The 26,280-nt window shown below is 42.7% G+C and overlaps 1 protein-coding gene across 1 annotated transcript in view; it reads left to right on the top strand.

The window, feature by feature from the left end:
* The window catches only part of LARS2 (leucyl-tRNA synthetase 2, mitochondrial), a 268,511-nt gene that overhangs the window by 104,799 nt on the left and 137,432 nt on the right, over nucleotides 1-26,280 (top strand). The window contains exon 6 of the mRNA XM_040353150.1: nucleotides 19,632-19,721. Coding sequence (XP_040209084.1) covers nucleotides 19,632-19,721 — 90 coding nt within the window. The remainder of the gene's footprint in view (nucleotides 1-19,631; nucleotides 19,722-26,280) is intronic.

The raw sequence follows: 26,280 nt of genomic DNA on the forward strand, positions 1-26,280 counted from the left end.
TTCTAAGTCAAAATAGGCCTTTTGGGGTTCTCCTGTTAGGAATGGGGCCAATAGTCCCGCCCACTGCTCTTTTGGCCATCCTTCGCGGTCAGCGACTCTCTCGAAAGTCGCCATGTACGCCTCAACATCATCCGCCGGTGTCATCTTTTGCAGGTGGTAGGAAGCACGTACAATCTTTGGTTCCGCTAACACCGGAGGTGCGGACCCCTTTTTCAGTTCCACCAGAGCTTCGGCGAACTGTCGGTTCATCTCCTGCTGGGCAGCGTGTTGTGCTGCAACGGCCTCTGCGACTTGGCGGTGTTGTGCTGCAACGGCCTCTGCGACTTGGCGGTGTTGTGCTGCAGCGGCCTCTGTGACTTGGCGGTTTATCTCCTGCTGGGCAGCCTGTTGTGCTGCAGCAGCCTCTCGTTGTGTTGCAGCGGCCTCTGCGACTTGGCGGTTGGTTTCCCGCTGGGCTGCATTGGCCTGTAGCAGGGCCTTTAACATTTCTTCCATTTTCAGAAAAGTGCCCGCATTCTCCACCACGTGTGAGGGATTAGCTCGTGGGGATCACCTTTTCTGAAATCACAGTCTGTAAGCAGGCACTTTCTTTTAAGTCTGGCGGATGCCAGATTTTATTTATAAACGGTTTGCAGATTAAAATAAACAAAACAATAAATTAAATCCTTGCCGTCCGGCGCTAAACTAAACAATCAGGATCTCCTCTCTATACAGTGTGGGGCTAGTCCCTGACACCCACAAAACATGCAGTAAAGCAAACCTTTTTAGTCCAGCGCTCCCTTCACTCAGATCCCTTCCTGAGTTTCAAGCCAGAGCCCCGTTGTGCTCTCTTCCTGGTCATTTAAAGTCCAGCTGATTGTGGACTCCAGTGGACCCAAACATCCGGACCGGAACCCTAGCCAGGCCCAGAGGCTGTAAAACCCGGACCGGATTCCGGTTCAGTCCCTCATGATAGAACATATGCGAGGTGAAATGTACCTATGATCATGTATCGCACCTCGCATAGCGTCACAATATATATATATATATATATATATATACAGTGTATATATATATATATATATATATATATATATATATATATATATATATATATATATATATATATATATATATATATATTGTGAGAGGTTAGCCCGGCAGCGGGTGTGTGTGACCCCCTGGAAGGGTTCAGCACACAAAAACACTAGGCACAGCAGACAGTGGTAGAAGGTAAACAAAAAAGTGTGGTTTTATTAGAACTAAATACACATAAAAATATGACCGAAAACAAAAGAAATACAAAAATAAATCCTGGTCAACTTGACTTGCTTGCTATACACGTTGGTGTTCCTAACTATCAACTAGGTACAGCCTTGTGCTGCCCCAGTCCCTGACTCCCTGCTGTTTAAATCACTTTAGCAAAACCACACAGGCTTGGTCTCACCGCACAGAGATCACACTCCCCAGACTAAACACACAGATCTGGTTCCAGGATAGAGCTTCTCTCTGTGCATGCTGGGAGTTTTTGTAGAGGACCTTAACGAGCCCACCTAATTCAGCTGGGCTCATCAAGTCCTCCCAGCAGGACTCCCAGCACTCCCCCTAGAGGTATAAGCTGGCATAAAGCCTGAACCTAGGTGATATATACATTGCATCCTGGATGCAACCAGGGAATTTAACCTGCCTACTGCCACAATATATATATATATATATATATATATATATATATATATATTAGGGCTGTGCGTTAAACGCGATATTAACGGCGTTAACGCAAACCCATGTTAACGCCGTCAATATTTTTATCGCGCGATTAACGCAGGAGCCCTCGGGGTGGACATGCAGAGTGTGCAGCGGCGCGGCGCGGCTTACCTTTTCGCTGGATTCACAGACAAGTTACTCACCTTGTCCCTGGATCCAGCGATGCCACCCCGCTGTGTGATCGAGCGGGTCCTCCTTGCTTGGCGGGTCCTCCTTGCTTGGCGGGTCCTCCTTGCTTGGCGGGTCCTCCTCGCTTGGCGGGTCCTCCTCGCTTGGCGGGTCCTCCTCGCTTGGCCGGTCCTCCTCGCTCGATTCACAGTGCCTGTGTGCCGCCGAGCTCCGTTCCCTGCGACGTTACGACGCACGGGAGCGGAGAACGGCGCCAAATTTAAAAAAGTAAACAAACACAATACACACAGTATACTGTAATCTTATAGATTACAGTACTGTATGTAAAAAATACACACCCCCCTTGTCCCTAGTGGTCTGCCCAGTGTCCTACATGTTCTTTTATAAAATAAAAACTATTCTTTCTGCCTGAAAAACTGTAGATTGTCCAAAAGTGTCCCTTTATGTCAAAAATGGTTTTAGATCAGCTAGAAAACAGCGATAATAAATTATAATCACTTGCAGAATTGTGCGATATTTGTGGGGAAATTCGTCATAAATTAGAGCGATTAATCGTGAGTTAACTATGACATTAATGCGATTAATCGCGATTAAAAATTGTAATCGTTTGACAGCACTAATATATATATATATATATATATACACACAGAGCTTTTTTTCTCAGAAAATAGGTGCAGGAACTCAACCACGACCCCGTTCAGATTTCACAAACAGTAGAAGGGTATTAAAGGGGCATTAAATACCAGGATTGCATTACATACAGAGTGCAGAGTTCAGGGGGGTTACACACAGAGTGCAGAGCTGTCACTTGTAAACACAGAAACCAGACTTCTGTGTTTACAATTGATAGTGGTGAGCAGGCACCAAAGGGTCTGAGCCAGAGGTGGTGAAACTGAGTTCCCCCAAGTTCCCCCTGAAAAAAAACCCTGTATATATATTTTTTTCCCTACCTTTTTAGAAGTACAAAGTGTACTTCCATCCTAGACCAGCCGCGGCGAAGTAAGTCATGTCCTCTTCTGCCTCGAGCCCTCCTCCATCTCCCCCGCTGCCTTCTGGGACCTGTGTGTGTGTGCCAGAAGACGAGGCAGCCATTCACAAAGTGTTGCGCAACTCGTGCATGCGCAGTAGGAAACCGGCTGTGAAGCCTGAGGGCTCCACAGCCGGTTTCCCTTAGCTGTAATGGCAGCACTTGCACCCGAGTTAATGGACGAATCGACCTTGGGGGGGGGGTGGACTGACATCGTGAGCTCCCTGCACAGGTAAGTGTCCTTGATAAAAGTCAGCAGCTACAGTACTTTTTGCGGCTGGAACTCCTCTTTAATTAGCTTTGTTGCCCTTCTCTGGACCCTCTCCATTCCAGCACATCCTTCCTGAGGTCTGGAGCCCAGAACTGGACATGGACGGCCTACTTCAGGTGCGGTCAGACCAGAGTCTTGTAGAGTGGGAGAATTGTCGTTTTATCTCTGGCGTTAATCCCTTTTTAATGCATGCCAATAGTCTGTTGGCTTTGTTTGCATCAGTTTGGCATCCCTCTCTTACTGTTTATATACTTTAAATACTTAAAGAATTTCTTGGGATTTTTTTTTACTCTCCTCTGCTATGCGCCTTTTGTGTTCTATCTTAGCTGCCCTGATTGCACCCTTACATTTCTTATTGCATACTTTGTAAAGTTGGAATGCTGATGATGACCCCTCAGCTTTGTATTTTTGAAAGCCTTCTCCTTTGCTTTTATATGCATTTTTACGTTGGCGTTAAACCACAGAGGACTTTTATTAGCTCTTTTAAATTTATTTCCATTCCATTGGGATGTACTGGCTAATACCCCTTTTTAATATGCTCTTAAAGCACACCCATTTTTCCTCTGTGTTCATTGTTCTTTGGATTTTATCCCATTTAATATCTTCTAGCAAGGAACGTAGTTTATGGAAGTTGTCTCTGTTGAAATTCAGTGTCTTTCCTTACCCCTTATGTTTCCTATTTGTGTGATTCATACTGAAATTAATAGTGATTGCTGTTTCCTAAATTGCCCTGTATTTCCACATCTGTGATCAGGTCTGTATTGTTAGTAATCAGGTCTAGTAATGCTTTGTTTCTAAGTGCATTTACCATCTGACCCGTTAAATTGTGCTGCAAGACATTTAGGACATTCGGAAATGGCAACCCTTAGACTAATGCGCGGCCCCTTCCACCCGATCTATGTCTGGATAATTAAAATCCCCCATTATAATGACACTTTCTATCCTTTCCGTCATTTCAAACTGTGATGGGAGATCCACTTCCCCCTCCTACTTAGGGGGCCTATAGCATATTCCCATATTCTCAGTAATACTTTCTCCTTGGGTTCCTCCCTTTATAGCTCTACCCGTAAGGATTTTATCTCCTCCTTTGCTCCATTTGTGATGTTCCTCACATACACTTTTACATCATTCTTGATATACAGGCATGCCCCTTCCCCTTGTTTACCCTCCCTATCTCTGTGATGTAGGGGATTCCCTTGACTGGTTGCCAGCCAATTGTGAGAGCTGTTGAACCAAGTTTCTGAAATTCCCACAAAATCGAAATCCTCCTCATACAATAGCAGCTCTAGTTCTCCCATCTTGACCCCCAGACTCGTGGCATTCGTGAACAAGCCACGTCATTTTGTCCGGAGGCGTACTATCTCCTTATTGGGTGTTCTGAGGTTGCAAATAGGACTTGTAACTATACTTACCTCAGGTTTCGGTGCTTTAGTCAACCTACTACTAATGCCCTTAATTTTACCCTCTGGAATTTGTTCCACGCTGGCTATCTCTACATCTGAACCCCCCAGTTGCCTAGTTTAAAAGCCCCTCTAACTTGACGGCCATCTTCTCTTCCAGCTGATCTGCACTTTTCCCATTTAGGTATAGACCGTCCCTGCTAAAGAGCTGGTAACCGACTGAGAAGTCGGCACAGTTCTCCAGGATCCTGAGCCCCTCCTTCCAACACCAGCTCCTCAGCCACTTGTTTACTACCCTAATATCCCGCTGCCTCTCTGGTGTGGCTCAAGGTACCAGTAGTATTTCTGAGAATCCGACCTTGGAGGTCCTAATCCTCAATTTAGCTCCAGAGTCCCTAAAAACTTTTTTTAGGACACGCAATCTTCCTCTGACTTTGTCATTGGTACCAACGTGCAACGTAACAGCCGGGTCTTCCTCTGCCCCTCCCAGTAATCTGTCCACCTGATCCGTGATGTGCCGAAACCCAAGACAACATACAGTTCGGTGCTTCAGGTCTTTGTGACAGATTGCCCTTTCTGTCCTTCTGAGAATTGAGTCCCCTACCACCAGAATCTGTCTTTCCTTTTTCTTGGCTTTACCCCCACCCTCACTGGAGGAGTTATTCCCCTGGCAGCTAGGATCGTCGCTCCCCCTCCAGCGATGCTGATTTCTGACTGGTTTCCGCAATATCACGCAACGGGGCATACTTATTGGGATGTTCCAGCCCAGGATCAGCCTCCCTGACTCTTTCCCCTCTACCCTTCCTAACTGTCACCCATCCACTCTGCTCTGGTGCTTGCACCTCTGTCTCCACCTGCCTCTGTGCTGGCCCATACTGGCACCTGCCGGGTACAATCCTAACTCTCCTTAAAGTGGAAGTAAACCCTTCAATTTGATAGTTACAAAAAGCAGTTAACATTCCCGGCATGCCGGAAATGCTAGCTGTCACATTTGCTTGTGCTCTCAATCAAACTGTCAAACCATCCAATGGCTGGTTTCATAACAGGTCACATGTACAGCATTATGGCAGTTACAGATTAAACAGAGGTCAAGATGGCCGCTTCCTTGGCTAAAAACGATAGGAGGGTTTACTTCCACTTTAAGTATGGCGAGTCTTCTCAGTGTTGACAGCTGCTTCCCTAGATTCAGGACCTGGGCTTCCAGGGAAACAACGTTCTTGCATTTTGCACAGCAGTATTTGCCCTCGATCGGATGATCAAGGAATGCATACATGCCGCAAGATGTACACCGAGTCGCATCTCCATACCGACCGGCTATCGTACTAACGAATTTAACAGGGATTGGGAATTATGCTCTGTTCAATTAACTAACAACTAGCTTCCTGACACTAAAACTCTGCAGCACGTATGTACTCACAGCACACGAGTACCCACAATACACAGGTATTCACATACACTGTCAGTCAGTTTTTTATTATTTGTGTCGCTATGTACAGCCGCCCCTTGTAATCTGACACTTTCAGCAGTCAGTCAGTAACCTTCAGTCCCGCTGCTTTTCTAGTCCATCTGTTCTCCTCCGGTCTGCAATTGCACTTACCCGCTGCTTTTCCCGGTCAGCTTTCCACCGGTCCCACTGGATTTACTCCCACCTCCTCTGTCTGCGTCTGTGGGGTGATACTGTCCCCAGTTACTCCTGCTCACCCACCACATTGTCCTGCTGCCTCTCTCGGGTTCTGGGTAACACGCTGCCGCTCTGTCACAGGAGGGGGGGGGATCTGGTCTGCTGTTCTCACACTACCTCACACCACGATGTCACAGCGTCTGACATCTCCAGCACTTCCGCACCAAAAAAGCTCTGCAATAGCAGTCTTACATAGCAGACAATTTATAGATACTGCACGTCATTCTTATTTTTTTAATCACTCTGCCCTCAATAAAATTATGCTTATAAATACATATTCAGTAATCTAATTTTTTTCACCACTTTGGAACTTTACCACATTTTGTAACAATACCAGGAATAAATTTGGTATTTTACCACTTTATTTGCACTAAATACTTAACACTTTAAAGGTGCTAGATTGTATAAAACATAGCTCCAGGCAAATATCATTAAAATCCTTCTGTTTATAGGTTAACATTCCAAAAGATTTGTATTTCTGTAAAACCTGCCTTGTGATTTATGCACATCTGCCACATTCCACAAGTGGCCATACAGGTGGCAGTGGCATGATGGTTATTTCCAACTTCCACCCAAGATACACCTATATTTTAATCACATCTTATGTGGAAAATATGTGAATCTTGGGAGAAAGTTGTGGAAAACATTAATAACCTCTTCATACCGAGCGTACGCAAATATGCAGCCCCACTGGACTGGGCTTTTTCCCGTGGGGCCACAAATTTGTGTATCTCCTCTTTGTCTCACTGAGAGCCCCAGGCCCCGTACTAATGCTTAGGACCTGGTGTTCTATCGACAAGTGCCCGCTATCAAGAAGTGAACGAGTCTAACTGCACATGCGCATCACAACAGCTGAGTTTTGGCGAGACGGCGCCTGCGCACAATAGCAGCCACTTCTCGAACACCGGGCGCTGCCGAGGCACGTTCATGTCGGTAAAGGGGTATACTTTTACATTATGGGCAGTGCTAAAATGGGGCGTATTTTTTTATTATGCCCAGTACTGCAAAACACATATTTTTCTGATACAAAAACCCACCCTTCACTTTACTAAAGAGGCGCACAAGCGTGCAGAAAGAATAGCAGAAAAATATGTGTTTTGCAGCACTGCCCATCCTTTAATAATCCACCCCCATCATGTACTAATCCGCCACCTCACCCACATGAACATGCCTCGGCAGCACGGGGCACAATCTGACATAAAAAAATCTTCTGCCTGCTATTGTGCACAAGTGCTGTCACATCAGCTGATCTTAAACTCAGCTGTTGTGATGCGCATGCGCAGTTCATCCCGGGCACTATTCGATGGGGGGGCACTTCTCGACAAAACTCAAACTCAAAATTCCAGGTCACTTGATCATTGTGATAGCCTCTGTAGTGATCAGTCACTGTGAAGCCCGTCCCTGTGTTTTCTCTCTCTGTGAATGGAGGTGAGCGATACAGCATAACTCTCTGTCTATTCTCTATAGATACAAAAACAACACACAGCTAAGTTTGTGTTCCACATCCCCCACTGCTGTGATTGATTTATCATTTATTTCATGCATGAGAGCAGAGGGGATGTGTCTGATTCCAGCTTCACAAAGCTACTGGCCAGGAATCCTCCACCAGTGCAGAGTAGATGTGACATGCACACAATCGTGGGGGCCGCAAGCACGCTTTGCTTGTGCTGTGTGCGCAGTCGGGACTGATCTGCGTGCACTTTTTATTTAGGCACGAGGTTCGGCCTTGCGCCGCTGCCTGGTGACGGGGAGTGTAGAGGTGGGCTGGGGAGTCATGTGATGTCATGACTCTCCCCCCAAACACCGGCAAAGAGCCCCGCCCACCGATTCCTGAGTTTTGCGGGGCTCCTACAGCAAAAGGGGGCAAGATTTTAAAGGTAAGGATACATGTCTCAATAAAAAGTATTTGTTTAAAAAAAAAAGTATACATCCAGGACCTGTATCTATACTGCTTCATTCTGTGCCTTTAGATTGTTCTGGGTGATCAGCAGGTTTACATCTACTTTAATTGTGGACATGCTGACTTATCAGCATAGGTAAACACAATTCTACATACTGTACAATGGAAGACATAAAAGACAATATGACTTCAACATGGCTGAACTACAGTGTATATATATATATATATGTATATATATATATATATATGTGTGTGTATATAGATATATATATATATATATACTGTATATATCCCTTACAATTAAAGCATTTGAATAAATTTTCCCCCAAACTGTGATTCCAAGAGGAAACCAAATCAAGCATAGAAATACTTTCATTTAGTCATTTTTGCAGTGTCTGGTGTGGATCCAGGTGACTTTTCCTTCAAGTTTTGTCAACAGTACATGAAATAGATGCTGTATTGCGTCTCCAAACATTTCCATATATATATATATATATATATATAATATATAATATATATATATATATTGTAACGATTCGGGGTGATTGTGCTCAAGTGGTGTATGCCTAATTTTATTTAAACAAAACCACCTTCAAAGAAAAACTTCCCTCGCAGGGGGTTCCACTATCATTGTATAACGGAAACTTCCTCAAACTCCCTCCTGGAGCTTACATGCTCAGCTTCGTGCTACTTGGTCACTCAGACTGCCACCTGCAGCCTTATAGTCTTTACACACGATCCGAATATTGTACGAAAACCTTCTGAGGAAGAATTGTATCATAATCGGATCATTGGTACAGAGCTTTCGAGAGCCGATCACGACAATTCATCCGATATTATTTGATCGGACAAGCACAAAACTTTTCCCCGTACAATACCAGATCATACGATTTTCGTTTAGTCAGTACAATAAAAATACACTACAACACGACATCACTTTAAAAAATGTTTCTGTCTTATGGGAATTTTCGTGACTTTAGTAACCTATTCAATTTGTACTTGCGACTATTTAGCGAAAAAAGTCAGATGATCTGTCGGCTGATTTTCGGATCGTGTGTACGTGGCATTAGACTCCTGGAGACCGCCTGTCTCTCTCTTGTGGAGCGGTCCCCATCTGAAAGCCCTCCCAACTCCTACACCAGGCCACCTACCTGTAGGGTGGAGCTGTTCCCAATCCCTGAGCTCTCTTCCTGAAGGGAATATAGACCCAGCCCACAATGGTGCAATCATCATGGCTGTCTTTGCAATAAAACAGGCTGAATGTATGTATGTCTGAACAATCCACAAGTCACCTGACTTTAGTTTATCGGATCCTTCCAAACACATAAATAAGTTTGCCAAAAACTTAAAAGACCAGCAACATTCTCTGTGAGATCTGAGTGGAGGCCTTCAGTTGCTGAGACAAATTATAAGCAAGTGAGCAACACACTTCCTGACCAAATCTCATAGGGAGAGAGTCCAATATATCCCCTTACGGGCTTAATAAAAAATATATGAAGGCAGTCATAGTTTTCTAGTTTCTTACGCTACTTTTTCCACTACAATGTAGACAGTAGGGGGTGTAAAATAAAACCTCATAACTTTTTGTAAGGACTACCGTTAAAATAGTTCCTCTGTTACTCTGTCTTTCTTCTGGCACTTTGTACTTGCAAAATATTTCTGATAACACTTTTTACTGTGGCCTCAATTAACTTGGCATGCTTGATTGGCTTACCTGTCGAAGTAAAAAAAAAACTTCTGGCCCTTCTTTCGGAACCAAAATCTCTCTAAATCTCTACCATCTATATAAATATATACTCTTTTAGTTGCTCACAGACTTTGCTAAAGCATGGCGCTCTGCTTCTTGAGCTGGGGAAGATGGATTTAAAGACTCTAAATACAGGTTATAAAATATAACCACCAATCAATACAGTTCGTTTAAGGGGAGTAAAATAGGTACCCCTTCTCCCAAAAATGCCTTACCGGTCAAGGAAGTCTGATAACACAAATGTAAGCAAAGGGCAACCTATAAATTTCCTCCTAGGCAAAGCTTGCAAACTGTTCTGGATATATTATAGATGGTAAACTCCTATTCTCATATTGATTAGTGGTTCCAAATTAATAGTAACTACTGTAGTAGGTTACAGACACAAAAGATACACTCAGCATCTTTCCAAAATAACTGTTTGGTTTTATTTGTCACAATTGAAGGTTTTTATACACACAATGACGTAGGTATCACATAAGTATTGCATTGTACCTTTATGGTGACAAGGGGCCAGATTCAGGTATCTTTGGCGTATCTCTGCGGCGGCGTAACGTATCCGATTTACGTTACGCCGCCGTAAGTTTTTCAGGCAAGTGCTTTATTCACAAAGCACTTGCCTGTAAAGTTGCGGCGGCGTAACGTAAATCACCCGGCGGAATTCAAATTCGGCGGGTAGGGGGCGTGTATCATTTAAATGAAGCGCGTCCCCGCGCCTAACGAACTGCGCATGCGCCGTCCCTAAAATATCCCAGTGTGCATTGCTCCAAATGACGTCGCAAGGACGTCTTTGGTTTCGATGTGAACGTAAATGACGTCCAGCCCCATTCACGAACGACTTACGCAAACAACGTAACTTTTTAAAATTTCGACGCGGGAACGACGGCCATACTTAACATTGGCTGCGCCTCATATAGCAGGGGCAACTATACGCCGGGAAAAGCCTAACGTAAACGTTGTAACTTTACTGCGTCGGCCACGCGTAGGTTCGGGAATTCACGTATCTAGCTAATTTGCATACTCGACGCGGAAATCGACGAAAGCGCCACCTAGCGGGGGGAAAAAAATTGCAGTTTAGATCCGACGGCGTAAGAGACTTACGCCTGTCGGATCTAATGGATATCTATGCGTAACTGATTCTAAGAATCAGTCACATAGATACGATGGCCCAGATTAGGACTTACGACGGCGTACATGGCGCTGCGCCGTCGTAAGTCCTTTGTGAATCTGGGCCAAGGGGCGTAACATAGGCAGGCCAACTCTAATCAGGACTCAAAAGAAAGCAAACATGTAATGAAAACATTATTCGTGCCGTGTGCACAGTGAGTGCAGTGTGCAATACATACAAAATAGAATACAAGAATATACAGAACTCACAAATTTCCTTTACAAAGTGAAGAAATGTAAAAAAAAATTGCTTAAAACAAGTAAATATATTATACCTTCCTATCTATTTACTAAGGCTAGTCCCAAAGGAATTACAAATAGTTCATGTTTATTGAGAGAGTTTGGTTCTAATTTAACTACAGTGCTGTTTGTGCAGGGTTGTATTGATCTCAGATCATGTATTCAATGTGATAACTTTTTTTCATGGTTAATCTGAATGGGGTTACAAATAGCAAGAGCCTTGAACTGCCTATTCCCCCCCATAATCAGAAGGATGTTTTAGCACTGCTGTTTAAGTGCCACCTAATGTACCCAGGCTCTTCATGTGTCACATTAGAGGGCAGGTTTTGGTCTAAGCTTTGACAGTGTAATAAGAAGCAGTATTGGACGGTTCTGTTTCCTGCATAATGAATGTAATTTCAACAGGCAGGTTAGAGTGCAAGCTGAAGACTACGTAATGACAAAAGGGAGGATTGCTGTCATAGTGTGCACTCTGTGAATTAAATTGCATTTCTTTTAACAGGCTTTCAAAATAGTATTGTTTGATGTATGAACATAATAACAATAATTTAGAATCTTTGCTACAAAGTTTCAAGGCTACTAATAAAGCACTTTGTAGTACTTTGATATCAAGCTGGAGAAAATTCAGCTTGTGGAACAGCAACATTTCAATATATTACTGAAGACCAAACCAAGGTGGACTCGTAAAGCCCTGTACACACGATAGGTTAACCAGAGGACAACGGTCTGAAGGACCGTTGTCTTAGGTTAACCGATGAAGCTGACTGATGGTCCAGCACGCCCACACACCATCAGGTAAAATAAACGATCGTGTCAGAACGTGGTGACGTAAAACACGACGACGTGCTGAAAAAAACGAAGTTCAATGCTTCCAAGCATGCGTCGACTTGATTCTGAGCATGCGTGGGTTTTTAACCGATGGTTTTGCATACTAACGATCGGTTTTGACCTATCGGTTATCAATCCATTGGTTAAATTTTAAAGCAAGTTGGCTTTTTTTTAACCTGTGGTTAAATAACCTATGGGGCCCACACACGATCGGTTTTGACCGATGAAAACGGTCCTTCAGAGCGTTGTCCTCTGGTTAACCTATCGTGTGTACGAGGCTTAAATCTTTATATTCTAAACTCTTGGTCATTGAGCTTTTGGCCATAAACCAATCATTAAATGTAAAGGATTAAACACATTGTGCAGCTTTTTAGATTTTAGTGTTCTGAAGGTTAGTTTGGAAAGATAAAGTATATCTTTTTTTTCCTTGTTTTTGGTTTTAGAGCAGCTACACTTTTTGTAGCTGCTGACTTTTAATAAACACAAAAAATGCCTGGAACACCCCTTTAAGTAACTAGCTTCAGACATAAGATATAACTAGACAATGCTCTGACAGCCTGAGAACTACTGGATTTGGCCTGCTATTTTCGAACAGTGGAAATCAATATCATGTAAGTCAGACCTGCTTAGCACTGTGGTGTTTCAATTACTGGTGAACTTGGCCTGTCCAGGATCAGCTGAGAGAGGTGTGCCCAATGTAATTGCTCTTCAAGCCTTGTTCCCATCGGTGAAGAAATAATTGTTCTGAACATATTGTGGCACGTACCTGTTTAAACCCTTGCTGAATGACATTTAGTTTGCTAAAAAGAAAAGTATAATAAAGAGTTGTGTTGAAAAAATACCATTTGTACCTTTTTCATCCTTTAGTGACTTTTGTACAGTACATATTTAGGCTAGATAGGCCTTTTGTATTCTATTTTGCAATTTATATAAATTTAGGATGTCAGTGCAAATTGCACACATTTCCTATTCCTTTTCAAGAATCAGTATAAACCATGCTGACTGAGAACACAGCAGTCCAGAGGGGTAAAGAAGTTTTTAAAGAAATGCTAGCACTAGCTTGGTATTGGTGGCTGCTTGCCATCAAAACCTCCATGTCAAGAAAAAAAAAAAAACCTTGGTTTTGGGTTTAACACCGCTTTATGTTTTGCCAAAACACGTAACATATATAAAATAGGTGTTATGTCATTTTGGCTTCAAAAGTGGAAATACACTTTAAGATGGTTTGCTGTACTATTAGGATAGGTGCAGTATAGAATTTCCAAATAATGTCCTGGATATAAATGATATTATGACAGGAGAATGAGCTACTTTTTATAAAATGTTCTGTCATAACGGTTAATGTTAAAAAAAAAACAGCTGTTTAATGTTAAAAAATATATATTAACAAAGAAAACAATACAGTGCCTCCAAATATGTTTTCGATGTTCAAAAAAACAAACAAAAAAAAAACCTGTAGGGCAATGGCTCAGAATGAAGGGATCAAGAGTGGGCTGCACTTAGAATGCAGGGTTCAGGAGTGTGCTACGCTCAGAATTCAGGAGTACATTACGCTCAGAATGCAGGGTTTAGGAGTGTGTCGCAGTCAGAATGCAGGGTTCAGGAGTGCGTTGCGCTCAGAATGCAGGGTTCAGGAGTGCGTTGCACTCAGAATGTAGGGATCAGGAGTGCATTACACTCAGAATGCAGGGTTTGGGGGTGCATTACGCTCAGAATGCAGAGTTTAGGAGTGGTTTGTACTCAGAATGCAGGGATCGGGGGGTAAGGTGGGGGTCGATGTTAAGGGCGGTAGAAGACAATGCTATGGGTTTGGCCCTGCCCATAACAGTGTCCTCTGCCCCCTTCACATAACCCCCCCCCCCACACACACAATGGTGTTTTCAGCTCCTCCCCTTTCCCCTATGGCAGTAACCTTCCCCCTTTCCCTTCCCTCCTATAGCACAGTGTCCTACCTGTTTTCACAGCGAAGATGGGAGGCAGCACAGTTCTGGAAAGAGGGCAGGAGCTGGCAGGGTGACTTTTCATATTAGCAAGCTGGTGATTGGTTACTAGCACACAGGGTGGTCCTAAGCAACCAATCACCAGCTGTGTAACATAACAAGTTTGTTTGGCCTCCCCTGCCCTTAGTCCTGAGCTGTGCTTCCTCCTGGTCTCTGCTGTTCACTGATCACATAGACAGAGGAGGATTTAGGTGGGAGAGAGAGACTGGGACATAGATGGTGCAGCAGAGCTGGGGAGGAGCCTGGGTGGGAAGACAAGGACTGGCATGTAGAAGGCGGGGTTTGGTGGCACAGGAACCCATTTACTGTCTATCTGTCTCCTGCCTGCAGTTTACAGGTGGGCTGCGATCGACGGGTTGTCCTAAATTGTGCAAGTTTAGGAGATATTCACAGTACCTACAGGTAAGCCTTATTATAGACTTACTTGTAGGTACTAGTGTTAGTACATAGTTTACTACCACTTTAAAGCATGTGCTATCAACACAGCATTTATAATGTGCAAAAAGCATTCACAATATTCAAAAATGATAACATAAATCAGTGTGAATAAAAATCCAGTGCAAAAGAGTCCAAATTATGTGATCAATATCACTGCAAAGAAATTGTCTTCCACCAGCTAATGAAAATCCTCTCCACTGTGCGTGAGCAACAAAACTAAAATGCATTTACTAGAGAAAAGCAGCAGCATGCGCGATTGTGTCAACAGGATCTTTCACTCATGGTTAACCAGCTCCATTCTCACAATCTTCAGGGGGCGCTAGTACGCGTGGCCTGAAGACGTGTATTTGCATGAAACACGTTGGGGCAGGAGCTGCACGCTGATGTCTTGCCATCGTTTCCATACTTGGAACTGGCGGCTCTCTTTGTTAGTGCACAGTTTTATTTGTCATGATGACAATTGTTATATTGGCATTTGGATGAAGCCTTTTACTTTTTTATGTGGAATCTACAATTTTTTTATAAATATACTACACTATATGTGGTTCCCTGCTTGTGGCTCCGTGGCTTGAGCGTTTTTTTCCACAGACAGTATCAAACAAACCTTCTGACTGTCTCCAGTGATGAGAAGAGGTACTGTAGGGCATCCTCATTGCGAGAATGGAGCTGGTTGGCCACAAGTGAAGGATCCTGTTGACACAAACACATTTTTCTGCTTTCCTCTGGCAGCTTTAATGTTGGTTAGTGCATAGTTCTGTTGCTTGCACGTGGTGGAGAGGATTTTCATTAGCTGGTGGAAGACGCTTTCTTTGCAGTGATATTTATCACTTATTTTGGACTCTTTTTTTTTTGCTTTGGACTTTTATTCACACTGATTTATCTTTATTATAATTTTTGAATATTGTGAATGCTTTTTGCTCATTATTAATGCTGTGTTGATAGCACATTATTAAAGGGGTTGTAAAGCTGCTTGCTGTGGGGGGCACTAAACAGGAGGGAGGGGCAAGGAGCACAGAAGAGGGACCCGAGAAGAGGAGGATCCAGGCTGCTCTGTTCAAATCCACTGCAATAGTGGAGGTAAGTGTCAGTTTACACTACAGTGACTTGGGATCCGATTTGTCAGACCTCAAGTCACCCCAATTTGCTGGACATAAGAAATTCCATTGAAGTGAAGAGAGCTGTCTTAACCACCTAAGGACCTGCTCATGTATATATACGTCCTGTTTTTAAAGATAGATATGCGGTCCTTTAACCACTTGACCACTGGGCACGTAAACCCACTTAATAACCAGACCAATTTTCAGCTTTCGGTGCTCTCACAATTTGAATGACAATTACTCAGTCATACAACATTGTACCCAAATGAAATTTTTGTCCTTTTTTTCACACAAATAGAGCTTTCTTTTGGTGGTATTTAATCACCGTTGGGTTTTTTATTTTTTGCGCTATAAGAGAAAAAAGACTGAAAATTCTGTAAAAAAAATATAATTTTTCTTTGTTTCTGTTATAAAATTTAGCACATTTAGTATTTTTTCTTCATTCTTTTGCATAAATGTGAAAGATGAAGTTACGCCGAGTAAATAGATACCCAACATGTCACCCTTCAAAATTGCACACGCTCGTGGAATGGCGCCAAACTTCGCTACTAAAAAATCCCCATAGGCGACGTTGCAGGGTATTTTGGGGTATTGCAGAGTATTTTGGGGTATTGCAGAGTATTTTGGGGTATTGCAGAGTATTGTGGGGTATTGCAGAGTTGGGGCAGGGATGGATGGCTGGATCTGTGACTGCATTTGTCACAGATCCAGCCCATAGCAGCTGCTGCTGCTGCATCCGCTCCCTCCCCTCTCACACTGTACCGTTCGGTACAGAGAGGGGAGGGAGGATCTGAGGTCATTTTGACCCCAGATCTCATATTAAGAGGACCTGTCATGCTTTTTTCTATTACAAGGGATGTTTACATTCCTTGTAATAGGAATAAAAGTGATCAAATTTTATTTTTATTTTTTTTTAAGTGTAAAAAATAAAATAAATAAAAATAAATAAGAAAACAAAAACATTTTTTTTTTAAGCGCCCCGTCCCGACGAGCTCGCGCGCAGAAGCAAACGCATACGTGAGTAGCATCCGCATATGAAAACGGTGTTCAAACTACACAAGTGAGGTATCACCGCGATCGTTAGAGCGAGTGCAATAATTCTAGACCTACTCTGCAGCTCAAAAGATGCAACCTATAGAATTTTTTAAACGTCGCCTTTCGAGATTTTTAAGGGTAAAAGTTTGACGCCATGCCACGAGCGGGCGCAATATTTAAGTGTGGCATGTTGGGTATCATTTAACTTGGCGTAACATTATCTTTCACAATATATAAAAAAATTGGGCCAAATTTATTGTTGTCTTATTTTTTAATTAAAAAAAGTGATTTTTTTCCAAAAAAAGTGCGCTTGTAAGACCGCTGCGCAAATACGGTGTGACAAAAAGTATTGCAATGACCGCCATTTTATTCTCTAGGGTGTTAGAAAAAAATATATATAATGTTTGGGGGTTTTAAGTAATTTTCTAGCAAAAAAAAATGTTTTAGTCTTGCAAACACCAAATCTGAAAAACACCTAAGTGGTTAATGTACACTACTGAAGTCGCTCTGATTTAAGAAAAGGTTCCTGTACTAATTCAAAGCGATTTCTAGCTGACTTGGACCCATAGATTTCAATAGAAGTTGCCTCCAAGTTGGATCCTTATCTTAATTGATGTGATTTGGATCCAACAATACAACAATAAGATTGACCAGGAATTCCCTGAAGTTGCTCCAAAGTTGCCTTGAAGTTGCCTTGAATTTGCCTGGCAAAGTCGTGCCGACTTTCAGGTCACTGTAGTCTGAACCGGCACTTAGAATAACATGTTTATTATTTTTATAGGATAATAAAAACAAGTCTTTACAATCACTTTACGTTTTCTATATTTAGAGGTGCTGCGTTGTTTTTTTTGTTGGTTTGTTTGGGTACTGTATTTTTTACCTATTGCAAGCTGCCGATTTCTTCTCTTTAGCGCTGACCCCTTTTTTATGTTAAAAAATTATATTAAAAATGCATCAGGAGACCAAGAAAGGGCTTGAAAATGCTGATAGAGTTATCTACCCTCATATCTTTGGAAGTAGCGTTGTAAGTTTAGAAGTTGTAAGTTTTAATATTACTGTAATTATTTCTTTACTCAGCATTGGGTTTGTATCCTAGTTGTAATTATTGGTAGACGTATGCTTGCTGCCATAGCTGGTGTTGCAGACTGAGCCCACCTGATGGAGTTGCAAAGTCCCATGCAGCTTTCTTATAGCATCATTTCACAGCTCCCTTGCTCACAGGCGAGTTGACAGCATCAACTTCACCATCTGTTTCATTCCCCAGTCTCCACAGTTGTGTACAAGGTGAAGCATAACTTGTGAGGTTCATGCTGATTCTTCAAACTTGTTGTCACAAGCTGGAATACCGAATGACATCAGAGTCCCTAAACACGCTTCCTCTTAACAAGCGAGCGTTCCCTTCAACACTTGTTGGAATTCTATTTATAGAGCTACAGTAAATACAATTCACGATTTAGAGTATAATAGTGACAAAAGCTAGAATAATCTTTATATTACTTTAAATCAGTAAAGCAGTGTTAAACCCAAAAGCACACATTTATGATAATGCAACGTAACAATTCTTAGATGTGGTGGCTGTATTAGTTTTCCATTTTTAGGCTTCCTTTTTTCTATTTTCATCTGGTGATCCAGCCAGCAAGTCTGTTGTTTTTCAACAGAAAAGCTCTCTTGCAGTTACAGTGAAGAGAAAGACTACCGAACACTGGCATGGGTGTTTTAAATGATCTGTTTTATTCATTTTTTTAAAAACCCTTTATTCCAAAAAGAAAATAAAAAACAGTTTGCTTTTAACTGATTGGAAAGTACTAGTTGCAGTTTTTGAGTATCTAAATCTGCTAGTACTTCTAATGCCTCGTACACACGATTGGAATTTCCGATGGACTTTTTTTATCGGATATTCCGATCGTGTGTAGCCCCATCTGAGTTTTTTCATCGTAAATTCTGATAAATTCCATCGGAGTTTAGATATAGAACAGTGATGGCCAACCTTGGCACCCCAGATGTTTTGGAACTACATTTCCCATGATGCTCATGCACTCTGCAGTGTAGTGGAGCATCATGGGAAATGTAGTTCCAAAACATCTGGGGTGCCAAGGTTCGCCATCATGTTCTATTTTTTTCAGATGGAATTTAGTCGGAATTCCGATGTGATTTGGCCGGGCAAAAGCCTGATCGTGTGTACGCAGCATTACACTCCCCTCCCCCCAAGGTGGCTGTCCAATTCAGCCCCCTGTACTTTTTCATCCAGAGTGGTGTCTGTATTAAACAAGACGTTACTGCCCCCCCCCCAAAAAAAAAAACTATAATGCAGACACCACATCTAATGATTGATAACGATTTAACTTCATGTATTAGTATGCTTGATAATTTTTTTCAGTAGTTCAATAAAAAAAAGTGAAACTCATATATTTTATATATATATATGTGTTGCACACAGAGTGATACATTTCAAGCATTTTTTTATTTTAATTTGGATGATTATGGCTTACAGCTAGTAAAAAACCCAAATACAGTATCCCAGAAAATTAGAATATTGCACAAGACCAATAAAAAAATTTTTTTTTTTAATACAGATTTTTATTTTTTTATTTTTTATTGGTCTTATGTAATAATCAAAATTTCTGAGCTACTGAATTTTGGGTTATCACTAGCTGTAAGCCATAATCATTAAAATAAAAGAAATGCCTGAAATATATCGCTCCGTGTGTAAACGCATCTATATAAGAGTTTTACTTTTTGAATTGAATTACTGAAATAAATAAACTTTTTGATGATATTCTAATTTTATGAGATGCACCTGTATGTGTATGGTGCTGTGTAAATTGATGTCGCTATATAAGTAGTACCTGTAATAAATAATAATAATATTAATAAATATGATTGATACAATGTTTTGGTATGTTCACGTGTTTATTATTTTTTTATTTGCAGGAAGTTACCACATGTTCAGCAGATTATTACAAATGGACTCAGTATCTGTTTGCCAAAATGTATGAATCTGGACTTGTATACCAGAAAGAGGTAAGTAACAGATAAACTGCTTGTTGAACTTTTTTGCCATCTTTATCCCACTGGGGAGATTTGCTTTCAATTCCTGTCTTAAGACGAGCTTGGAAACCCCCAAACTCCTTTCTAGCTGAACACCAAAATTTGCTTTTTTTTTTTTTTTTTACACCTACAGGACGTGTGTACGGGAGGGAATGACCTGGCCTGCAACTTCTTGGAGTTTGAGTAGAGATGAGTTTGGAGGATTCCCAAGCTCATCTCTATCCCTGTTGCTGGAATATTTCTCTTTTATTCCTGGTATGGTGACCATTAAAACATTTTAGGTTTTCCTTTTTGGTTTTGATGATAATGGCTGCTAGAACAAATACAGACAGTGAATCTTCCTGCTGGGTACACAGACAGAAATGAAAAATTGACAGGTGTTCTAAACTCTCTTAAGACCCCTTTCACACTGAGCCGTGGACGCATTAGCGCTAAAGCACCGCTCGTTTTAGCCACGCTTTAGCGCTGTTTAAGCTTCGCTTTTCGGCTCCTGGAGGGGGGGGGGCGCTCGTGTTTTATCGCTTCCGAAGCGTTTTTTTAGGCTACCTATTCTTTTTAATGGGCATGGCGTTTTAGGAGCGCTGTATACAGTGAACACTGAAATAAATGGGAGGCGGTTTTCATGCGTTATTTAGAGGCTATTTCTGGTGCCAAAACGCCTGAAAACCGCCTCAGTGTGAAAAAAAAAAAGTTTTGCCTTCAGTCATAACCTCAGTTAAGTGTAACCTCACTTCAGTTGTTGCATTTCAAGGTCAGTTATATTTATCTTATAGATTTTAGCAAACGTCAATGTATTCTGACAGCAGAGGACACCTGGTGTGCGGTCAGGGAACCGCACCTACACAAATGTTATATTGGGATACTGCAGCTATGTCCGTGCACCTGAGTGTCCCTGTAGACAACAATGGTATGCCAGCACAGAAATGCCTGCAACATCTGTGCATCCCCATGTCGTGCATGTAATTGCTCCATGTGAAAGAGGCCAAACATTCACAGGTGCTTAATCGTTCCCAGTATTTTAAAAACATATGCACTGGATGATTCACTTGGATTGTCTATTTTATGCTTGTCTCCGCATTATAAATATTCCCCAACCACTGAATGCTTTCCCTTGCTTTACCAGTAATGAGAGAGCTTCTTCTATTTCATCCCTGCTCTCAACGTTCTCACTAGCCCTGTGAATGTGCATATTCCATCTACTTTATTTCAGGGATATACAACACTTTATTATTACAGATCAAGGAAAGCCCTCATCACATTATAGGTGTTTGGTTGGCTGAGCATTTTTTTCTGGTTCAGACATGCTAGGTAGAGCGAACACACACTTTAGTTATTTTTCGAGGTTCTGTGTTGCTTAGAAACAGTTTTTTAATAGCCAAAAACTGGTTTTCATAAAAATAAAAATGTTTCTTTCATTACTTTACATTGCATAGAAAACTAGTACAAAAACTTAGGCTAGGTTCACACATGTCCACTGCGAATTTCCAAAGCAGCTGTGCAGCTGCGATTTACATTGGTTCAAATGCAAAGCTGACGGCCACCGGCGTCTTTAACATTAGCTGGTTGTTAACCACTTGCCGTCGCCGCACCGTCATTATACGTCCACAAGGTGGCTCTCCTAGGCGAGACCACGTAAATGGACGTCCTACCTTTTAGCCGCCACTAGGGGCGCACGCGCGCCCCCCGCTCGCCCCCGACTCCCGTGCGTGTGCCCGGCGGGCGCGATCGCCGCCGGGCACACGCGATCGCTCGGTACAGAGCGGGGAACGGGAGCTGTGTGTGTAAACACACAGCTCTCGTTCCTGTCAGCAGGGGAAATGCTGATTTTCTGTTCATACAATGTATGAACAGAAAATCAGTGTTTCCCCTAGTGAGGCCACCCCCCCCCCCCCCCCACAGTAAGAACACACCCAGGCATACTTAACCCCTTCCCCGCCCCCTAGTGTTAACCCCTTCACTGCCAGTGGCATTTTTATAGTAATCTAATGCATTTTTATAGCACTGATCGCTATAAAAATGCCAATGGTCCCAAAAATGTGTCAAAAATGTCCGAAGTGTCCGCCATAATGTCGCAATACCGAAAAGAAAATCGCTGATCGCCGCCATTACTAGTAAAAAAAATATTAATAAAAATGCCATAAAAATACCCCCTATTTTGTAAACGCTATAACTTTTGCGCAAACCAATCAATAAACGCTTATTGCGATTTTTTTTTACGAAAAATATGTAGAAGAATACGTATCGGCCTAAACTGAGGAAAAAAAATGTTTTTTTATATATTTTTGGGGGATATTTATTACAGCAAAAAGTAAAAAATATTCATTTTTTTCAAAATTGTCGTTCTATTTTTGTTTATAGCGCAAAAAATAAAAAACGCAGAGGTGATCAAATACCACCAAAAGAAAGCTCTATTTGTGGGAAAAAAAGGACGCCAATTTTGTTTGGGAGCCACGTCGCACGACCGCGCAATTGTCTGTTAAAGCGACGCAGTCCCGAATCGCAAAAAGTACTCTGGTCTTTGGGCAGCAATATGGTCCGGGGGGTAAGTGGTTAAGGAGCGTGCCAGGAAGCCGGCCATCATGTCCCTAACAACAGATGACTCATCATCTGTCAGTGGGGTTCCCTGCTGACAGCTGAATGTAAATTTTTTTTTAAAAACATTGCCGGCAATAACAATATTGTGAAAAAACGGCGTAGTGTCCCCTTCCAAATTAATACCAGACCTTTATGTGAGCATGCAGGAAAGGGGAGGGGGGGGACAAGTGAGCGCCTCTCCTGAATCATACCAGGCCACATGCCCTCAACATACCCCAAAGCACCTCATGTTGATAGGGACCCTGGCCGGTGGTTGTGGGGGATCTTCGGGCAGGGGGCTTATCGGAATCTGGAAGCCCCCTTTAACAAGGGGCCCCCAGATCCCACCCCTAATGAGAATAAGTATGGGGTACCAAAAGGCTATAAAGCCTGAAAGTGGTTCTAGCCCTTGTTCAATATTCAAATATAAAAACAAGTCTTGCTTTTAGTTCTTCTTTCATTTCCGTTTCCTATCGCCAGAAAATGTTGTCCCCCATTCGCATGTCCCTTGCTTCAAATGTTGTGACAAAGCTGTTTTTCGTGTTTCCTTGTAGAATTTGTCTTCTTTCCAAAAAGGAATTAATTTATCCAACTCATAAAGTGTAAATGATTCATAGTGATTTTCATCCAGGAGCTGGCGTTCTGATTGAATGAGCCCAGGAGAACATTTGTTCCTCTCGCTGTTATTATTGTATTTGGTTCCTGGCTACCCATCACAGCTCAATGTTCTTTTTGCAGTTAATTAAGAGAGTTATTTTTGAAATTTTGATGTGCGTTTTGTTTGACTAATTACTGTCATGGTTTTTGGGAACCTGAGGTTTAATAGGATCATGATAGCTGTAGCAGATTATTGCACAATGCAGATATTTGCAATATTGATTTTTCTTCCTTACCAATCTTAGTCTTTTGCACTCGCCATAAAGTTTTGTCTCCGTCTGCATGTCTCTCTGCTTCGTATGTTGTGACAAAGCTGTTTCGGTGTTTCCTTGTAGAATTTGTCTTCTTTCCAAAAAGGAATTGAACTGGCCAACTCGGAAAACCTGGATGAATCATAGTGATTTTCATCCAGAAGCTGGTGTTCTGATTAAATGAGCCCAGGAGAACATTTGTTCCTCTCGCTGTTATTATCGTATTTGGTTCCTAGCTGCTCATCACAGCTCAATGTTCTTTTTAAGGAGATATTTTTGAAAATATGATGTGCATTTTGTTTGTCTAATATCTAATGATCATGACAGTTATATCATTGCACAATGCAGATATCTAAAATAGAGATTTTATTAGTAGTAAGTAATATGGGGGCTGCAATTGTTGGCCTTATTCTGAAAATGCTATTACTTCTAAGTCATTGACTTGGAACTATAATGCAACAAATAAAAGTCTGAATTATGTTTCTTTATACTTTTTCTATTTCATTGGCTCATAGTAATTGTAGCGGAACGTCCCACACTCCGCTTGAGTGCTTCAGTCATATACCGCTTCCTATCAGTCTGGATATAGATATCAGATATTCCAGCTGCTCACAAGCACACAACGAGACTTGTTTGTCTGCTGAACATGGAGTGTTTATTAGAACCAAATATACAATCTTATATACAGTTAAAGAGGAGGTAACCAGAACATAAATTAATATGAGCTAATTAACTTATTATTTACCCAGACTAGGTGACTCATAGATATGACCTTTCAGGGTAGACAACACGTCTCCTCGCTCACCTGCTATACAATACACATTATCATAAATGTAAACACAGGACATCTTCACACAATAGCAGGGTCAATTAGCACAGAGAACAGACAGATGGCTGGAGGTGAGGACATTAGCATCTCCTTACACTGTATGTCCCAACAGTATGAATCAGTCACTCTAATATGGCATATACAGGGTCCCCAGGCATACAGCTCACAAAGAGCACCGTTCCCCCAGATGCCAGGGCCCATGATTGCAAGGCAAGAGGCTAGCATTCAGTCCCCTCCAAAAGCCTCTGTCCCGGGTGAGTCTGTCACAGTAATGAAGCCAAAAGAATCAGCATGGCACCCAGATGTCTAGCAAAGGGAGAGGTCAGGACACTTTAAACTTTTCTCTCATAACTAATTGCCAAAACATTTTGGACAGAGTTTTGAGGAGTTAAAACCTGTGTCAGGTTTTTATTGTGGTGTGTGTCCCAGTTGGGCAGAATTAGCCTCATGGTGTCCTGTTGAACACTGTCATCGGTACTAAAAATAGGAAAAACGTAGAGTTGTCACCTGAACTTAGAGGGGAAATCTTCTTATGGGGACACTAACTCTGGTGACAGCTCACAATTTCATGTTGTGTCGACAGGAAGTGAAAGGAGCTTTCTCAAATGGGACATAAAATGGCCAAAAAAATCTGATCAGGGTTTAAACCATTTCCATCCTATCCAAAAAAAATGGCATTAAATCTGCTTTAAACTTTTTTTTTAAATTTTTTGTATAAATATTAATATGCAAAGTAATTAAACATTAAAAGGTTTAATGATGTTCACAAATACAGTATGTATGGTACTTAGAATTAAGCACTTTGGGCCAGATCCACAAAAGAGATACGACGGAGTAACTGCTGTTACTCCATCGTATCCCTTGTCCTAACTTTGGAACTGATCCACAGAAGCAGTTTTGCGCCTTGCATCCCATTTATATAGGCCTCACCGTCCCATCATGCTCCGGCAGGTACCCACGTGGTGGGTGCCTACCCACGTGCACCCACCACGTGGGTACCTACCGGAGCATGATGGGACGGTGATGCCTATATAAATGGGATGCAAGGCGCGCTTCCATCATTGCAGTGACAAGAGGCGACGTGTCAACATCGGAAGAAGGGAGAAGAAGAACATGACGTCACAGAAGACCGCGCTGGCTGCCTGCTAGTAATTGAGCTAACACACGAAGATAGCAGGCAGCCAGCGCTAAAGAAGAAGGCACCGGACAGCTGCAGAAGAACCGGGGTGCGCCGAGTCAACAGCGGAGAGCGGCGAAGATAGAAGAAGACCCCCGGAGAGCGGAGAAGACCCCCCCCCCCCCCCGGAGAGCGGAAGAAGAAGCCCCCCCCGGAGAGCGGAGAAGACCCCCGGAGAGCGGAAGAAGAAGCCCCCCCTGGTATTAGAGCTAATAAAGAAGACAGGGGGGCCTCCGGAGCAGACTAATAAATTATTTTAAAAACCCTTGTGTTGTGTGTTTAATAACTTTAACTTTTTGCCTCCAGGTGAATGGGTAGGGGTACGATGTACCCCATATCCATTCACTTAGGGTGGGGGGCCGGTATCTGGGGGCCCCCTTATTTGAGGGGACTCCCAGATTCCGATAAGCACCCCGCCCGCAGACCCCGACAACCAACGGCAAGGGTTGTCGGGAAGAGGTCCTGTCCTCATCAACATGGGGACAGGGTGCTCTGGGGTGGGGGGGCCCGCAGTGCGCCCCCCTGCCCCAGAGCACCCAACCCCCCCATGTTGAGGGCATGCGGCCTGGCACGGCTCAGGAGGGGGGGGCGCTCGCTCGTCCCCACTCCCATTCCTGGCCGGCCGGGTAGCGTGCTTTGGATACGGGTCTGGTATGGATTGTAGGGGGACAATACCCATACCAGACCTAAGGGCCTGGTATGCTCCTGGGGGGGGGAACCCATGCCGTTTTTTTCTTTGAAAATTGGCATGGAGTTCTCCCTCAGGAATGCATGCCGAGCGACGCTGTCAAATTTTTTTTTTTTTTTCCCAACGCAACTTTTTTAAGCCGGCGCGATCCACAAAACTCGGCGTAACGTAACTTCGTGCATGCGCAGTACGGCCGGCGCGGGAGCGCGCCTCATTTAAATGGGACTCGCCCCATTTGAATAGGAACGCCTTGCGCCGGCCGGATTTAAGTTACACAGCCTGAAATTTCTAGGTAAGTGCTTTGTGGATCGGGCACTTAGGTAGAAATTTTTTTAATTCAATACGTTTTTATTACA

This window comes from Rana temporaria, chromosome 5, assembly GCF_905171775.1.
Source record: "Rana temporaria chromosome 5, aRanTem1.1, whole genome shotgun sequence".
NCBI classification, from domain to species: domain Eukaryota; kingdom Metazoa; phylum Chordata; class Amphibia; order Anura; family Ranidae; genus Rana; species Rana temporaria.